General features: G+C 42.1%; 3 protein-coding genes across 3 annotated transcripts; 1 reads left to right on the forward strand and 2 right to left on the reverse strand.

Annotated features, from left to right (window-relative positions):
* Positions 1–612: 612 nt before the first annotated feature.
* Positions 613–2,893, reverse strand: f2rl1.1 (coagulation factor II (thrombin) receptor-like 1, tandem duplicate 1). Its single transcript, XM_026297709.1, has 2 exons — positions 2,637–2,893; positions 613–2,302 (listed from the first exon to the last, which is right to left on the reverse strand). The coding sequence occupies exons 1-2, from the start codon at positions 2,707–2,709 to the stop codon at positions 1,236–1,238; spliced, it is 1,140 nt and encodes a 379-aa protein (XP_026153494.1). The 5' UTR covers positions 2,710–2,893; the 3' UTR covers positions 613–1,235.
* Positions 2,894–3,464: 571 nt separating this feature from the next.
* LOC113125013 (proteinase-activated receptor 1-like) lies at positions 3,465–6,534 on the reverse strand. Its single transcript, XM_026298255.2, has 2 exons — positions 6,094–6,534; positions 3,465–5,315 (listed from the first exon to the last, which is right to left on the reverse strand). The coding sequence occupies exons 1-2, from the start codon at positions 6,167–6,169 to the stop codon at positions 4,072–4,074; spliced, it is 1,320 nt and encodes a 439-aa protein (XP_026154040.1). The 5' UTR covers positions 6,170–6,534; the 3' UTR covers positions 3,465–4,071.
* Positions 6,535–12,366: 5,832 nt separating this feature from the next.
* Positions 12,367–15,541, forward strand: LOC113125100 (proteinase-activated receptor 3-like). Its single transcript, XM_026298407.1, has 2 exons — positions 12,367–12,567; positions 13,106–15,541. The coding sequence occupies exons 1-2, from the start codon at positions 12,504–12,506 to the stop codon at positions 14,137–14,139; spliced, it is 1,098 nt and encodes a 365-aa protein (XP_026154192.1). The 5' UTR covers positions 12,367–12,503; the 3' UTR covers positions 14,140–15,541.
* The last annotated feature ends 2,415 nt before the right edge of the window (positions 15,542–17,956 follow it).

The raw sequence follows: 17,956 nt of genomic DNA on the forward strand, positions 1-17,956 counted from the left end.
ACTTTAAAGAGTCCCAACGGAGAGAAGGCGGCTCAAGGGGGTCGGGGTTTTTAAAATAATGAATAAAACATTTCAGACTTCAGGGTTTATAAACAACATCATAGGTATTTGCCCAGGTGATCAATAAATTATACTTATTTCTATTTTCAGTTTTATTTCAGAGTGGTATGAGCCTGTGTTTTAGGTTTCACATCCACAGTCCAACTAATTCTTTTCAGTATTGCTGAATCTGCTGATTATTGGCTGCAGAGAAATCAATCGCTGCTGATATTCCCCAATCAATCAGGCTCATCTATGACTCCAGTCATTGATGGATTGGACTAAATGTCCTCCGGCCTGTACAACATTTATCTAATATTGTTCTTTGTCTTCTGGTGACATGACTGTTGATGCCTGTTGGGCAATAATGTGTCTCTGACTAACACACCCTGTTTGCTTATTTTAAGGGCATGTGATGTCTCTGTTTCGGTTTCTGCCACTATCATGTAAGATGATCATTTCAATCCTAAAAAAAAAACAAAAAACAGAAACACAACTCAGGAGTCAAGGATACCCAGGGGAAAACTATGACATGACACCACAACACCATGAAGACATAAAGTAGAAGGGGACGTTTAGGCCTTTAAGGAAGAAATGCAGAGCTGCAGGAATCTGAGATGAGTATCAGCTTTTTTATCAGATTATCAGATGATTCAAATGTGTAAAAACTGTGATTAAACTCATTTCGCTTCAGGGAAACAGAGACAGACACAGCACATAACGTGTAAAAGATCTGACCTGGGAAAAGTATTTTTTTTTAACAAAAACTAATCTGTTGTTGGTTCCAAAGACATTTCTGAGGTTTGTCCAAGTGAAACGTTTCGATCTATACGTCAATAGGGATCAGATGATGATTTAGAACATCTTACTTTAATCGGCAAACTTTAAAAAGTATTTATACAGGAAAAATATTAGCTCCATAACACACAAGACGTACATGTACTGCATGTCAAGTTTCTGCTGTGACAAATTCTGCCCAGTTCTGAATTGATCTCAGTAAAAAAGGAAAAAATTAGATGATATAAATGAGAAAAATGCTTTAAATAAAAGATATAAAAAATATATTACATAAAGAAATTAAAAAGGCAGAAACACAGCAAATAGGTCACAGCAACCGATGGCTCCCTCTGGCAGATGTCACAGTGGAATTAAAAAAAAAAAAAAAAAGAACTGCAGGCCTAAAATCTAACGCCAGACTAGCACTGAGTGCTCTGAGTGTTCCCTGAATCAGACGTGTACGTGTTGCTCTTCTTGGAGTATTTCAGGGCGCTGAAGGAGACCCTCATCCTCTCCACCGTCCTCTCGCTCCTGCAGAGGAACGTGTTCTTCACGTGGTCCCTGAAGTCCTCAGAGATGAAGTAGTAAACAAACGGGTCGATGCAGCTGTTGAGGCTCGCCAGGCACAGGGCGGTGATGTAAAAGCCGTACAAGTTGTTGTCGGCCTCACCCAACAGGAGGATGTAGTGCACCAGCAACATGATGTTACTGGGGGTGAAACAGAGCAAAAACATAACCAGGACGGTGACGATCAAGACCACAGCTTTCTGCCGCCTCTTGGTGATGGTAGCATCCTCCATTTCGTTCCTCAGGGACTTGAGCATGAGGACGTAGGATACGACGCACACAACGGTGGGAACAACAAATCCCACAGTTCCCATTGTCAGGAAGTAACCCGCTGCTATTTCCTTTTGACTGGGCTTGGTGACATCGTGGCAGGTGAGGATCTCGAGGTTTAGTACACGCACCTGTTGGTCGTACAGGTAGAGGGGGATGGTGAGAAGCCAGACCACCACCCAGATGACGATGGAGACGGACACAGCGATACAGTTGCTCCTGTGCTGCGTGGACAGGGGGTGGACCACGGCACGGTAACGCTGGACGCTCATACAGGCGATGAAGGAGATGGAGGAGTACATGTTGCCGTAGAAAAAGGCAACCAGCACCTTGCACAGACCCTCTCCGTAGATCCAGTTGTTGCCGTTAAAGTGGTACGCTATTTTTAAAGGGACCCAGATGACAAAGAGCAGGTCTGACAAGGCCAGGTTGGCCATGAAGATCGACGACGGGTGCTTTTTCTTGGTCCTGAAGAGGAACACCCAGATTGCCAAGGCGTTGGCGGGCAGCCCCACAGCGAACACGACGATGTAGATGACTGGGATGAAGACGGTTGTCAGACGACTGGTCAGGATGTTTTTGGCCTGGGAGGTGACACACACTCCATCTACGGTCTCTGTGCCTGTGAGGCCTCTGTCTGAGGCACAGTCTGAAAACATGAAGCAGAAGTTCCAGTTAGTAACTGGGAACAAGCTAAAGTGAACTTCAGTCTGGTTTCAGCCCTTAAAGCTGTGAGCACTTTGACCTTTTTACCTGGGATTACAAACCATGGCTCAACTACACATTAAACCTAAGTATGTATTGTTAGCAAACTACTTCCGAGAGACTAATCCAGGATTTCAGCACTAAAACATCAAATAACCAGGGTCCGTATGCGACGCGTGAAGTCCGGTAACGCACTTTCTGGATCCTCTTGTGCCTGAGCTGAACAGTTTGTCCGACAGATTAACACAAACAGCAAAGATAAGAAGACGAGTCCTTACTGTTCTGCGACAGGCAGGTCCGCACACAGCACCAAAGCAGGAGCAGCAGGAACCATCGCGTCCTAAGAGCCATGACCGACTGGAAAGAGCAGGTGTGGTTCACGACTCGTTTCCTTTAACTGCCATTCCTTCTTCAAGCGCCTGCTGCTCACACCTGCGTGATGTCACCGAGTCAGATGACCGCGCATACCCGCCTCAGGTTACTGCGCATCTTCCTTCCTACATGAGAACCTGCGCCATTTATTTTATTGCGCCTCCGGGAATAACTGCGGTTGCGCTAAATAAACTATTATCTGCAGACTGACTCATTTCCAGCTGATAATATCGTCTATGGTTTCTTACGCAAGTACGTGACCTCAATGTCAATTAAAGGCAAAATGTTTAGAGCAGCATTTCTAAACTTTGATATGTTTACTTTGCCATATTTCCGCACTAGTCTGAGTTTTATTAGATATGATGATAGATATTTTACTGTATAGTTTCCCAAATAGATGAGACGTCATTCACATGTTTATACATCTAATCCATTTCATCCCCCCTTCAAGCCTTTTCTCTAATAAATAATAATCATTAAAACACTATTTTTAATAATCTTTCATCTTTGACTGGGACCACTCACATCCCACTGCTGTGCCCTTTGCGTAAAACTACTTTTCCTCCCTTTGCGTCTGGTTCCGCCAACACTTGTGAGAGGGATCGGAAAGTATTTCTTCAGCAGCTGCTTCTCTTTACACCTTCACATGCACCGTGAGGACCAGACCCTTTGGCTCCGGGTCTGACAGTAACGTGGCGCCATCTGCTGGAGGACAAAAAGATCCTGGACAGTGCAGTAGGACGACAGCTTTAATAGGATACACCATTTCACACTGACCACTCCCCACCAACAGGGGGCAGCATGGAAAGAACTACAGCGAGGTGGGCACTCACTCAGCTCATTATTGTTGTTTCCTGATTGCCCTTCACAGTCTGACGTGTGGAGATAAACAGTGATTAAAAAAACAAACTACATTTCTGACATCTTAAGTGCTTTAAAATAAGCTTTTCATTAATTAAACATACACAGGAAAGACTACAAATGAAAATGCAAGTGATTTCCTTCTGTGACATGTAATAAAATAAGTATAAGCTTCTACACAGACAGTGCAAAAATAAAAGCCTTTCATAGTATCAAACATTCAGCTGAACTCTTATAAAAACGGATCCCTCCATTGCACGTCAATGCACATTAGCTGTTAGGACGACAAGATCTAAACTGGTCCTGTGCATGAGCGTCAGCTACAGTTTAATATGTACAGCAGGAGAAACTCTACAGATTAGGTTGGTGCACTTCATTCGCCGTTACTTGAACTTCAAAATAAAATACTCTGGTTTCATAGCTTTAAAAATCATGAGTCAGTTTAGTCACTAAGTCACATCTGTTCAGTGTGACCGTCTATCAGACCAGTAGTTTCTTGTACTGGCTGTTGAGGTCTGCCTGGAACGGGTCTATTTTGGCCAGTGGAGTGTCTATTTTGGAGCTTTCTGTGCAGCTGGTTTTCAGAATGGCTCTGGAGCTGGATCTGCATGAATCAGACGATGAATGACTGATGCTTCTTCTCTTTGTCGTCTTCTGACACCTCAGGGCGCTGGACACTTGTCTCTGGCACTGGGATGATCCAAAGTAGTAGACCAGAGGATCCAGGAGGCAGTTCAGACTTCCCAAACACAAGAAGACCAGATAGGCTGTGTAGGAGCCATCAGGGGTCTCCAGGTTGTTCTTAGTGCCTCCCTGAAACTGCAGGTAGTGGGCCAGCATCAGACAGTTTGTGGGCATGAAGCAGAGCACAAAGATCACCAGGACTGTCCCAGCCATCACCACTGCTCTCGTTCTTTTGTGTGAGCGTCCTGGGAACCCGTCCGGGACCCTTCCCAGGGACCAGATCACCCGAGTGTAGGACACCACCGTGACGAGCAGCGGCAGGAAGAACAGGGCGCAGCACAGGGTGATGAAGTAGATTTTGTAGTGCAAGATCTTACTTATGGACTGGACATCATGGCAGGTAGTGATGTTTAACGTCCGTATTTGAACCGTCTGGTTGGAGACGACAAGGGGCACCGAGCCAGCCAGGGATATTATCCACATGGCTACGCAGGCTATGACCGTCTTCCGCGGCGTCCTCCAGGTCAGGGAGTGGATGGGGTACACTACAGCAAGAAGCCGGTCCACACTGATGCACGCTATGAGCAGAACGGAGCAATACATGTTCCAGTAAAAGACTGCAGTGACCACACGGCACATGACCGAGCCGAATATCCAGTTGTTGCCGCGGAAGTGGTAGGAGATCTTGAAGGGAAGCAGCATGCCAAACAGCAGATCAGCACAGGCCAGGTTCAGCATGTAGATGGCTGCCGGTTTCTTGGGTCGGATCTTGTGAGCGAAGGCCAGCAAGGCGCAGAAGTTGACTGGCACGCTGATGATGAAGACCAGTGTGTAGAAGGAAGGTATGAGGATGGTGGACACAGGCCCCGAGAGAAACAGTAGCACCTCCTCTGAGATCTCCGGCCTGATTATGTTATGCGTCCGACCACTCGTACCATTAAGTTCATTATTATCCTCTTCTTCATTAACACTGTTCCAGTCTATTGGTTCATCTGTGACTGAATTGTCAAATACGATAAAAGTCCTGCCTCGCATGGTGCCTGGAGAGAGAGAGAGAGAGAAATCAGTCATTTTTATTCATATTGATTTCTATGACTGAAATGATTGATCCACAGGAAATTAATCTGCAACGATTGGCTGATTTTTTTAACCAAAAAAAAAAAAAAAAAGCTGTTTCAGTGTGAGGATTTTCTATTTTTCAATGTTCATCAAATAAAATAAAAATCACCTTAAACAACTAATCAATGAAGGAAATAACTGGCACTTCAACCTTACTGACAATAATTGTGCAGCCTTACTCAGTAAATTAATAAGTGATAGATCAATTAATGATTAAGCTCTTTTTAAAAAACAAATATACCAAAAATTTACAGGATTGAGATTCTCAAATGTGAATATTTACAGTTTTTTTTTCTACTGTAGTAAATTTTACACCAAATCGATTAGACTGTGTTGTAAGAAATTACAATGGGCAGTGGTTTACTAGTGTTTATAGATACATGATCATTAGTTACAGCCTCAAATCCATCCACACTAACACATTTGTATGTTTTGAGCTCCTTAGTTAAGAGGATATGTTTTCTATTGTAAACTGAATTTGTTTTTTGTTTTTTAATGTCAGGTCCAAAACTCAAAGACTTTCAGTTTCCAACAATGACAAACAAAAGAAAAAGAATATTTTCATTACTTCTTCCTGTATCGATTGATCGATTAAGCTCTAATAAAAGCAAATGATGTCCTGTTTCACACACGCAGCCCTGTGTGGTGCGTTAAGTATCCGTGTAAGAGCCTGTCCAGAGTGATGTGCACTTTTCTTACCGTTGTGTTTTGCAGCTGATGGCGAACATGCACAAACCACAAGCACCAACAAACAATGAAAAAGCCCCGAAAACATGTTGCCGGTGAAAAGTGGAGACAAAGGCAGAAAAAGACGCGTTAAAGCTGATTGATCTGCGGGGACTTTCTCTGTGGTTATGGCTCTTCCTGCTGCTGATAATCATCCTCCCATCGTCAATTTAAACCTGCCCCCAGTTTCCACCCAGAGACCAGAGTCCGAAACGCCCCCGTCCAGCAGAGACGCATTCCTGCAGGCTGAGGTCACATTTCCCGGCATACATCCAGCCAGACAGCGTTAACTGAACCGGAACGCAACTGGGCTCAAAAACAAAAGGACAATTTAGAGACATTTTATACTTTAGATAAATTTAAAACAACACATTCACAATCTAATGTTGCTAAAAGCACATGTGAATTACGCAATCACATCTACACACGTTCAGATCTACAGTCACATCATGTAAGAGGTTAATTAGCAGCCTAATGAAATGGAAACTTGTTCGCTTTTATCACATTTGTATCAGATGTTTTGTTATTTAACAGGTTGACTCAAAATGTCATGCAGTTTCTTTAAATACAGATTCAAAACAAAAGCATTTTCTGCGAGAGCTGCACAGTGGAGCTGCTGAAATATCAACAAAATGTGCAAAAATGCAAAACATCAGTTCAGGGAAGCAAGAAAATGTCAGTGAGTCTTGTTTACATTTATTGTCCCAGTGAAATAATAAACAGCAGAAAATGCTTTGGTCTCACTTCCTTCTTCCTTTTAAGGCCAAACACTGGAAACATCCAGCAGCCGAGTGAATTTTAAGTTGCCCCATGGACAGTAGAGCTCAGACATGTGCTCAGGGCCCTCTCCTGCTGAGGCTCTTATATTAAACACATTTCTATAGTGACGTTTTAACCCCGGTGACCTGAGCGATGTCTTTATCTTCAGGCACAGCACAGCTCCATGAGACAAGACTCAGTTATCAGCACTTTTCAAAGCATACGTCCGACTTTAGGAGACATTTTTATGGGAAAGTGTGATGAAACTACACTTCATTTAAAAACCTCTACATGTTAAACACATACATGGATACCAAGAAAACTGGGAGCTTCTGCGTTAAATAAGGTGGTTGGCAGGCACCAGTACATCTACATACTTATTCTAAGGATATTGGGTTGAAAGATGAGTTAAAAATCTGTGAAAATGTACTGATAGCAAAGGAGGAAACAGCTGAATAGAAAAGGTTAAACAGATAATGTATTGTGGTTACAGGTTGCATTGAATTGAACCACATGAGGTGAAACACACACACACACACACACACACACACACACACACACACACACACACACACACACACACACACTATATTTGGCTGAGCTTGCATGCACAGAGCGAGCGGATGTGAGGCTGTGATACAATCGTCCAGAAGGTCATAAGTGTAAAAACTAGTATGAACTGGTCCAAGCGGAGGAAATATAGTCACCTCCTCTACTCCAACCAGGATTCTCTTCAGGAACCTGGTTGCTAGATAACTAGCTGACATGTTTTTCAACACAAAAATATTATTCTATGGTGTAAAATCAGTTTCCTATTCGACGTGAGAAAGCTGCGTTTGAAGGGTTTTGTGGTTTTAGTCATTTATTTATTGTTTACATTTGGACTGTGGGATGAAAACATCCACCACTGCATTTTTTGGGGCCCCAGGGTGAAGGTTGTTTAAGATAAATCATGAAGCAGCTTTTCCCCGGAGACGTGTAAGTGCTGTACTCTGTGACATTACGGTATGGATGGGTAATTAAAGAGATAACACATCACATGTCTCTGTTTACTTGAGTAAATGAGCTTCTGGTAGAGAGATTAAACAAAAAAGGTCCTGGGAGTGTTTCACTTCATGTGTTTGCTCTCAGGAGGTTTGTGCTGAGAGGATATAGGACATGGACCAAGAGAGCAATGTGCTGTTTTCTCTCTCAGTGTGAGATAAAAAGAAAGTTTCTGACAGCGAGAGCCGGAGCTGACAAGTTCAGGAAAAGGTGGGAGCAATTTGACTCATTCATCCTGAGCTTTAGCTCCACAGGGGCTCAGTGTCTGATGCACTCGGACTAAACCCATTTCCTCACAGAAACATTCGTCACAGTGATCTGTTTCTCATTTTCAGCACAAACGTCACTTTTCGTTTCAGTCTTTCCCTCCTGTTGGGATGGACGTGTTGGGCGTCTGGTTATCATGTTACCGTAAAGACTGGAAACAAAGGCTCGTGTCCATTAACACATTATATCTTTCCTGGAGTCTGGTTGTCACCACCCACCATATTGGCAGATGATGAGCAGAGACTCAAAGAAGCCGGTGACCTTTTGTTCCTACTGTTTGTTTTTTTACATGGATTAATGAAGAACATATAGAATAAGTAGTGAAATGCTTATTTGCATCAGACCTGACTGTCTGATGAGAGATTTACTCTTTTGGTGCTTTGGCACCTCAGCAGGAAGTTGGTTTATTGAAGCTCGTGGCTGAAAACAGCTGCCTGCTTCTGAGAAAAAGAAGAAGAAGAAAAAAAATCAGCACAGTGAGCTGTGAGAAAAACACAAAGGCAAAGTTGTGTATTGTTAAACCAAAGCAATAAGCAGGAGAAGTTGTAGCTAAAGGAAGATGAGGGCGATAATTCTCTGTTAGTTCTTCACAACTTTCCTCTGTCGACAAATCACAAACAAGTCTCGTGTTTTAGGATTTTTTTTTTTTTTCTCTGTGACACAACATTTACTGCGCTGAAGCTTGGATGCATTTTGGTCTTTGGACTCTTGTGTGTGAATAGAAACCACTGACTTGGAGCTTTGAGTCCAGTACAGACGAACAGGTGGGACAGTTGATATAAAAATATATTCATTACAGCAGCTCAACTGAGAACATGCAGCTGGACGTGGTCTCCAGTGGGGAGGTCATGTTGCTGCTGCGGCTGCACAGTTTGGGCGTTCCTGAGCTAACATTCCTCATGGAAAGGGGGCAGGATACAGACTGTGGGAGATTAGGTCCAGTCTAAAGACACTGGCACATTTCCAGGACAGTGTTTCATTCCTGTTGTTTTCTGCAGCCACTTGAGCGCATGTCATCATCCTCTGATCACTGTCAGATCACTGTTCAGTTAAAGTGTTGGCAGAGGAAACACACACACACACACGCACACACAGGTCAACTATGAGAACATGCTGGATGGTCCACATGGTTTGCTGATGTCCTCATCAGAGGAGCCTTCCACACACACACAATCTCACAGTTTGCTCAAACCTGGCAGTTATTTAAAGGATGCATCAGCATCTACTGCATGTCTGACAACTGAAAGAGGAACTTAATGTATTTTGGTCCATACAAACCTGTCTGGGTTTGAACAACCTGCAAAAACACAAGGTCATGTGGCGAAACAACATCTGACACCAGGACCCAAATAAACCCCACAGAAACTTCTTCTGTCTACAGTTCTTCTTTTTTTTTTTTTACTAAAACATGCAGAAAACCTGCAGCCTTATTGGAGGAGTGTCAACATGACCATTTACTCCTTGACTGGGTTGGTTGTATTTTTGACCCGTCTTTGGTCTGAACCTTAAACCACGTGAACACTAAACACTTCAGTAAAAAGAGCACAATACAATTAGATCCAATAAAACAGCATTAAATACTGAAATACTCAAGTAAAACATGACTCATACCCAAACAGGAATAATCATTAAACTATGGCAGAACTGTCCAAGTCTAAGGAAACGTAAGGAATGCTTCACTTCAGCCCAAACTTTAGTAGTCGAGGGAAGATATTACTGATTTGGAATCTTTTCATTTTAGGACGTGACCCCTCTTCGTCCACAGTTCATACACATTCACGTTCAAAGTTCATACTATGGTTCAAAAAAACAAAAAACAAAGTTGGGAAACAAGCCTGTTTCAGAGAGCCACAAAACCACAGGGACAGGCACTCAGCACATCACATTTCCTTCCTGTCACCACACTGACCAGAAAAACACACATGAATCAGCTTCCACAGCACCAGGCTTACAGAACTGGGGGGAACGTTTACATGACACCTGCTACAGAGACACTGGGAACGTTTCACAGACAGATTATATGATGTGACAAAAGCGAAAAGAGTCAGTAGACACGTCAAAGGTCGGTGGGTATGGCCATAGATACAGTCACGCTAGTGAGACAACACACGCTAATGTTTAGTATGTGTCACTTGTCATGCTGTGAAAAGGAGAACACTCTATAAGGTTATGAAATAATTGTTTACCTGCCTATAGGCAACAGAGAACAACGATTGTTTATCTGGAGTGTGTCTAAGTTTCTAAGATGTGATTGTTTAATCTCTTGGTTTCCACTAACTCCTGACACTTTACTATAGAAAACACATCTGGAAACAATGAGAGCAGCAAGAGAGAAACTCTATATGACTATAACTTTATACTGTCTCTGAAAGGTGTTTCAGAGACAGGTGTTTCTGTTCCCAATTACAAAAATCACCTGAAACTCAAGGACCTGGTCTCACTAGAAGTTTTTAAAGTTAAATAAATAAATAAAAACAAACACTTCTCCTCAATAACATTTGACCTGTTATTATAAAATGGTTGATTAAAGAAGATTTAACCAGTTTTTAAGCGGCGACAAACCAGATATATAGTAAAAACTAAAGAAAGTGCTGCTTAAATATTCAGATTTCAGGAAATAAGAAAGAAACATCACACAGCCCATAGTCCCCACAAGATTTAATCTAACTGCCTCCTCCAGACAGCATGAACAAACTGCAGGGCAGGAAACCACCTATCAGGCCCATCTGCCACTGAGAGTGTAGAGATACGGCCCTAATGTCTTCCTCTACATACTACAGTAACGGGTGATGTATTCGTTTCGGACTCAAGAACAATATAGTTAAAAATAACGATGGGGTTAAGTGTTTTATACAATTGTAAGATGAATTTAAAACAAGTTGAATGGAATAACCTGAATAAAGGGACATGCCACCCTCTGGTGGGGAAAACAGGCAGTTCTTTCTAAACTTCTCAGATGAGAGCAGTAAAAAGTAAATAAATACGAGTATCTCCCCTACATGTTTGAATATTTCTGCTTTGTCTGATAAGCTCATACCTGTAATTCTGTGGAAGACACCCAATTTGCTTTCTCCTCGCTGAAACTGAAAGCAGCACTGCAGGAAAGTATGGCTGCTAGAATACAGGATGTTTGCAGCAGATGAATTAAAGCTGCCTTGTTTTGTGGTTTGGCGTATGTGACGAGGCCATATTTATATAAACACTTTAATAAAATGTGTATTTATTGGTAAAATTACTGGTTTAAAAGCAGCTGAGTGGTTAATGTGCCCCCTGTAGGATGACTTCTTATATCTGACAGTGAACACAGGCTGATAATCAGAAGCGCAGCGATGCATTTTGTTCTCAGCTGAGTCGTCTGTGATGGTTTGTGTTGTCTCAGCTGAGGACGTCACAAACTCTCACACATCTGTCTGTGGTGAGTCAGAGGACAAACAGACGCTCACACTGAAAACAGCTCTCTCCACATATTTGATGAACCGAACAAACACAAACAAGACACAGGCCACATCTGGTGTCAGCTGGATGTTGGGTCTGAAATAATAAAACGTGGCTCTGGATGTGACAAATATGAAGCGCAAACAGCACTTCAAAGTCTGACATAAACAATCCAAGCAGATAAACGTTCTGCTCAATATGAAACAGAATAACAAAAGAACCGAGGTTATAAAAATACATCTGCACATATGACTCCTCCACTGATGCCCTGAGCTTTTAGCTCACTCACTTTACTACTTTCTACCAGCTGAAACATCAGCACACAACTTTCTTCTTCATGGCTTCATGAACCGAAATATGACCAGTCTTTAATAAAACACAGAAGAGAAGCCAAAAGAAAACTGCTCGTGTTCAGACAAGCTTATCAACTTCAGACAGCTATTTCCTTTCTGAGGCTGTGGCCCCTTTCTGTGAAATACCTATGTGCACATGCCTCCAGGCGTAATACTGACAGGGAAAAAAAGACCTCAGTGTTTCAAAATGTGCCACATACGTCAGGCTGACATTTTACATTTGGTTGCAAACTAGCAGCTCGTGTGAATATTTCCCCTAAGAATCATGTGCACTGTCCTGTCTGGATCTCAAAAAGCAGAGGGCAACAGAGCGCTCTTTGAGAGTGGGCGTAGTTCACGCTGCACATGTGAGAACAGCAGCTGCAGAGAAAACGCATTTTACTGGGGAAGCTCATGTTTTCCCTTTTTCGTTCAGGTTGGGGAGGTGTTTGCTGAACCCACCCACTTAGCAGGCAGGGGTGGGAAAGGAAGCTCGACTCTAGTGTCAAAGAAAAGAGATTTAATTGAGCTGAGAGCTGCTGAACGATGGGGAAACTTTTCTTCTTCCTCGTCTTTGTCTTCTGTCTAAGCGGTTCCCTTCAAAACGAAGGTAAGACACAAAGCTGAGTCTGAGATTGGCCTCATGTTGTTTCCTCAACAAATTTATGTAAAAAAAAAAATTGCATGTGAGTTTGTAAATAATACAACTAAGTGAATTATAGGCTGAAATATGATTTAATGAGATGACAATTCATTTATAAGTTGATGTAAAATCAACTTATTCACTGATTCACTTCAGCTTTGTGCTCAATACGACATAAAACAGGATCAGAGCTGATACTATTAAATGATAGAAGCCTTCCTTCATGTCAACAAGCTGTTCCTCAGTAGATTTTCTATGTTTGTGTAACAAACTAAACTGCTCTGACTCTTGAGGGCATCACTTCATCGTTTCATACTTCATTGATTAATCTAAAAAATAAAATAAAATAAAGGGCCGATTAAAATCAGAATAATCAATCGTTGCTCTCAGCCCTAATCGGCATGATGCTTGTCTTTTCAGGATATGGTTTAGTGATGATGACACAGATTGTGTTCATATATATTAAAGTATAATGCAGATTGATTTCTGTGTTTTCTTATTTTAGAGAAGAACAGTGGAGCTCCCTTTGTGGTGCCCAGAACATTTAGAGGGACCCTGGTCAATAAGACTAAAGTCCTAAATGGGACTCAAGCTCCCAGTCCCCTTCCGGAAATGAAGTTATTCAGCAACAGCACAGCAGAGTACCTCCGTGGGGCCCTGAGCACCCAAGTCATACCCAGTATCTATTTATTGGTGGTTATTTTCGGGGTCCCGGCCAACATCGGCATCTTGTTCACACTGGCCTCTAAAATTAGGAAGGTGTCCTCTGCCATCCTCTACTGCAGCCTGGCAGTGTCCGACCTCTTCCTCCTCATCTCCCTCCTCTTCAAGGCTCAATACCATCTCCTTGGAAACCACTGGGCTCTCGGAGAAGCTGCGTGCCGAGTGGTCACGGCCTGTTTCTATGGCAACCTGTACTGCTCTGCCCACACGCTGGCCTGCATCAGCATCAAGCGCTATCTGGCCGTAGTGCACCCGTTCATGTACAAGAGCCTCCCGAAGAGGATGTGCACAGCCTGGGTCACGCTGGGCGTATGGGTGGTGTTTGGTGCCGCCATCATCCCTGAGCTCCTTATCCAGCAGACCTACCGGATCCCTGAGATAGACCGCATCACCTGCCACGACATACTACCTCTGGATGACAAGTCCCATTCCTTTCTACTCTACTACAACCTGTTCCTGACCCTCCTCTGCCTGCTGGTGCCGCTGGTGGTCACGGTTGTTTGTTACGCCCGAATCATTTTTGAGCTCAAACAATCGCACCACGACTGGACGACGTACATCAGGGCCAGCTCGCTGATGTTCGTCATCTTCCTGGTGTGTTTCACCCCTGCCGGTGTCCTGCACTTCCTCCATTATGTGAAACTGTTTAGGGACGGAACAGAAAGTTTATATGTGAACTTCAATGTGGCGGTGTGCCTGTGCTGCCTCCATGCCTGCCTGGACCCCTTCCTCTTTCTCCTCATGTCCAAGTCTGCAGGCTCCAAGTCTTATTCCAGGACTTTTACTAACGGCAAGACCCTGAGCATTTCTGTCTAAGACAAACTGTACGTGTCACCAAAAGCTGGCTTTGATTTTAGTTTTGCAGCTGATGAAGAGGGGTAATGTTCTCTGTGGCTGGAATCCAAAGAGAAACCAAAACGACCTGAGTCTTGATGCATGAAATTTACAGCAGAAAAAAAAAGTTATATTATATATATGTATGAAAGATTAAAATGATTTAGTTATAGTACATGTGAGATAATGGTTTTGGTTGATGGTCTGACAACCAAAGCTCGTAGAGGTGAAGGCTTCCTGTGGGGGGTTTTTCTATAAATATGAATATTTTTACCTTATAGCTCATAAACATTATGATCTGTGTTTATGTAATTATATATAGATATATATATATGCAGTACTTGTCATTCACTCAAATTTCTCCATCTCTACATCTACAATTTGTACTTTATAGATCCCTGCTATACAGAACTGTAAGTCACAGTGTCACAGAATGTAGAGCTTTATTTGTCGTCTGAAATGACTGTCATTTCCTGTCTCTCCCTGTAAAGGATGTACAATGACACATCAGTGACTTCATTAGTTTTTTATAACATGGGGAAAAAAAGAGGTGTACGTGGCATCTGTCTTGAAACAAATCTAAAACCCACTGTACTAAACACTGTACACTAAAAAGTGCACGAACAGCAGAACTAAAGGTTGGACCTGTGGGCCTGTCTGGCCACTAATTTGGTCCATTACCTCAATAACAAAATGTTGTAGAGACATTCGTGGCCCTCAGGTGATGGATCTCACTGCCTGTGATGGTGACCTGGCCTTGGTTTATCAAACATCTTCTAAACTACTTTTCCCATCAGGCCCCAGCTCTTAAAATAAAAAAAAAACAATAATAATAGCTGTATCTCATTAGAAACTTTGTTTAACTTCTGTTTTTATATGTTTTATCAGAGCAACTTTGGTGATATCATAGGTGAGGTTAATTACAGCTTTACTGTCCTTATGTCTACGACTACTCAAAGAAGTCATTTCCACACGGTTTGAATACTTACCATCTTCGTGAAGGGAGGGAGAGCCGGCGTCTGTGTTGAAACGTCTCTTCATGATCGACTGTGTGGGTTTAGACTGGTGGGCTGGTGGCAGATATCATGCAGTGACGAATTCTGACACTGTGCTGTTATAACATGCAGCATGCACAGACACAGCCATGTGTTGACTGTCTGACTTGTGAATAAATCTGTGGAAAATAAAAATTGTTAGTATGTCACTGTTGGGTTTTTTCCCAAGTCCCAAACAAACAGAAAAGAGTGAGAAAGTCATACATTTGAGATATATATATATATGTACATATTGATGTTTGCTCTTTGTGTGATGTTCACAGTAACAAATACCTGTATTGTAAATTTATAGCTGTGTATTTGTGTCTGTCTTATAATAAACACTTGATTTCCAAGTATGTGATGCATGAAAGAGGAAATAACACTCTGATCCTGATGTAGTAAAAACAAACCCACTCTCAGTTACATGCCTTTATGCTACAGCCTGACATATTACACATGTAACTGTAACTGACCTAACTGAGCCAGTTTTCTGCAAACGTTACACCATGTTTTAGTATTAATTATCCTGTAACTGCCACATGGGGGCCAGGGGCCAGGGGCCAGCGAAAGGCCAGTTTTCATTTACTGGCCCCTGCAGTGGAAAAGCACAGAATCGCCTCTAAGTTAAATTAAACTCATCTTAGTCACCTTTCCTCCCAAATAGCCTCAAAACGAACAATCAACAGGAAGCATCCATGGAGTTAGTCAGCAGTCAGCACTAATTCCTACCTGACACAGGAGCCTGTCGTGCTGCTGCCACCTGCTGGTGGAGGTGCATGCAGCCACATCTCAACACTGAACAAAGCCCCACAGCTGTTTAAATGAAACTCTTTATTCAATATGTAGACACCAGAGGAACCCACCTTTACACTGCATTCGTTTAGGTCTTTTCTTATTAAAATAAATCATATCAAGGACAGGTAAACGTTTTACACACCTCTACATATTGTTTGACAGCAGAGATTTTCAAATCTAAAAGTCACAGCGTTTTCATTCCTGCTTCAGTGATTCATCCAAGTAGAAACGAGCAGATTTGACCACCTCTGCTGGACAGTACGCCACTAGCCACCTCAACACAGTATAACACACCTGTCCACAACAGATCTGACAACACACAAGAATGATACATTCACTTTTGACTCAGGAAACACCTGTTTCCTCCCGCAGGGGAACAGCGAAGACACCAAAATGGAAAAAGCTCACACAACAGAAGGACTTTAGTAACAAACATGCAGGATTTCTTCTGGAATCAGTGATGTATAGTGTTTGTTCAGCACAGGTGGTGGAGTTTGGATGAGTGGAAAATGCAGACGAGCAGACAGATAAAGCTTCAAACAGTGTCAGCAGGAACAGATTCATATGTTGGAACACGCACAAAAAACACCCCCCAAAAACAGCTGCATGGAGCTGTTTGGGTGCTGCACTGATTTTGTTTTTTGATAAAACAGAACAGCACATCTGTTTGCAATAAAAATGCATTTTTTCCCTTAAGCTCCGCTGGAGCTGGTCTGGCTCTGCTGAAATGACTGAACGGTTCAACACACAGGACTAAAGTCGGTCTGAACCAGGTCTGTGTGTTGTTCAGTTCCATATTTTTAAGGTTTGGTGCAGTACAAACTAATTTCTGTATGGCTAAAACTTTTTTTTTTTTTTGGAACTGATCATTTAAGCATGGCTTTTAATTTCACTTTATCATGCAGCTCAAATCCTCCAAAAGTTCCTTGGTATAAAAAAAAAAACAAAACAAAAAAAAAAACCAAACAAACCTCGGCTATCTACATTTGAGATTTATCTGGACACACACACTCATACACATACACACACAAACATGCAGCACACACTGCAGTATCAGGAGACAGGAGGCCAAAAAAAGCAGGACAGAGCAGCAAAGACAGGCACAATATCTGAGAAAGGCCTTCGAGTTCTGGAGGTGCAGCAGCAAGGCAGGAGGCAAGAAACCGAGCAAGAGCACAACACGGGGCGAGAGGAAACGGAAAGACGGCGAGACGGTGAGAAACAAATAAGAAGACGGGCGGATTTTTATAACAGCAGAGGTTTCTACACAATAAATTCTTCTCGATGGGTCAGATGCAACGGAGAGCAAAGCCCTTCGTGACGAACACAACACAGACACAGGGAGAGAGGAAGCATTCAGACAAAAGGTTTCCAACCTCAAAAGTGTCTTACTGTAAAAAGCAGAAAATGTAAACTTCTTTTCACTTTAGAAATGTAGCTGCTGAAGTTGCCAGTTTGAACTAAACTACTGTATCATCGATTTTTTTTCTATGGCCTTGTCATTCTTGCAAACTGCAGCAAAAAGCTTGAACATCATCAACCATTAGTGGAATATTGATCACAGGGTCAGAAAAAAAAAAGCACCTTCATTTCCAGACCTAACAACAGAAAAGCTCAGCAATAAAGAAATAACATTAAATGAATTAAATAAATGAATAAATACAAAAATAAATAAGCATAATAACAAAGTACACAACTGTTATAAAATGATCCATAAAGGAATATTTGGACATCTTGTTCTCTCCAGGTGAGAGTTAGATGAGAAGATTTATAGTATTTTATAGGAGCAATAAAGTTTGATCTTAATAATTAATTTACTGATTGGTTTTTATATTGCTAAAGTAAATCTGCAAAGAAATAAGTTCAATATTTGACTCAAATATAACAAATAAGCAGAAAAATATAAATACTACAATAAATTAAGTACAGTACTTGAGTAAATGTACTTATTTACTTTCCACTTTTTT

Source organism: Mastacembelus armatus, chromosome 12 (genome assembly GCF_900324485.2).
Source record: "Mastacembelus armatus chromosome 12, fMasArm1.2, whole genome shotgun sequence".
Lineage (NCBI taxonomy): Eukaryota > Metazoa > Chordata > Actinopteri > Synbranchiformes > Mastacembelidae > Mastacembelus > Mastacembelus armatus.

What these genes read in the sequence shown, in the direction of transcription:
- LOC113125013 (XM_026298255.2), bottom strand. Translation starts at nt 6,169, where the DNA reads ATGTTTTCGGGGCTTTTTCATTGTTTGTTGGTGCTTGTGGTTTGTGCA. An exon ending in ATCAGCTGCAAAACACAACG is followed by an intron (nt 5,316 to 6,093) that starts GTAAGAAAAGTG and finishes CTCTCTCTCCAG; the next exon opens with GCACCATGCGAGGCAGGACT.
- LOC113125100 (XM_026298407.1), top strand. Translation starts at nt 12,504, where the DNA reads ATGGGGAAACTTTTCTTCTTCCTCGTCTTTGTCTTCTGTCTAAGCGGT. An exon ending in CGGTTCCCTTCAAAACGAAG is followed by an intron (nt 12,568 to 13,105) that starts GTAAGACACAAA and finishes TTCTTATTTTAG; the next exon opens with AGAAGAACAGTGGAGCTCCC.
- f2rl1.1 (XM_026297709.1), bottom strand. Translation starts at nt 2,709, where the DNA reads ATGGCTCTTAGGACGCGATGGTTCCTGCTGCTCCTGCTTTGGTGCTGT. An exon ending in GACCTGCCTGTCGCAGAACA is followed by an intron (nt 2,303 to 2,636) that starts GTAAGGACTCGT and finishes TCATGTTTTCAG; the next exon opens with ACTGTGCCTCAGACAGAGGC.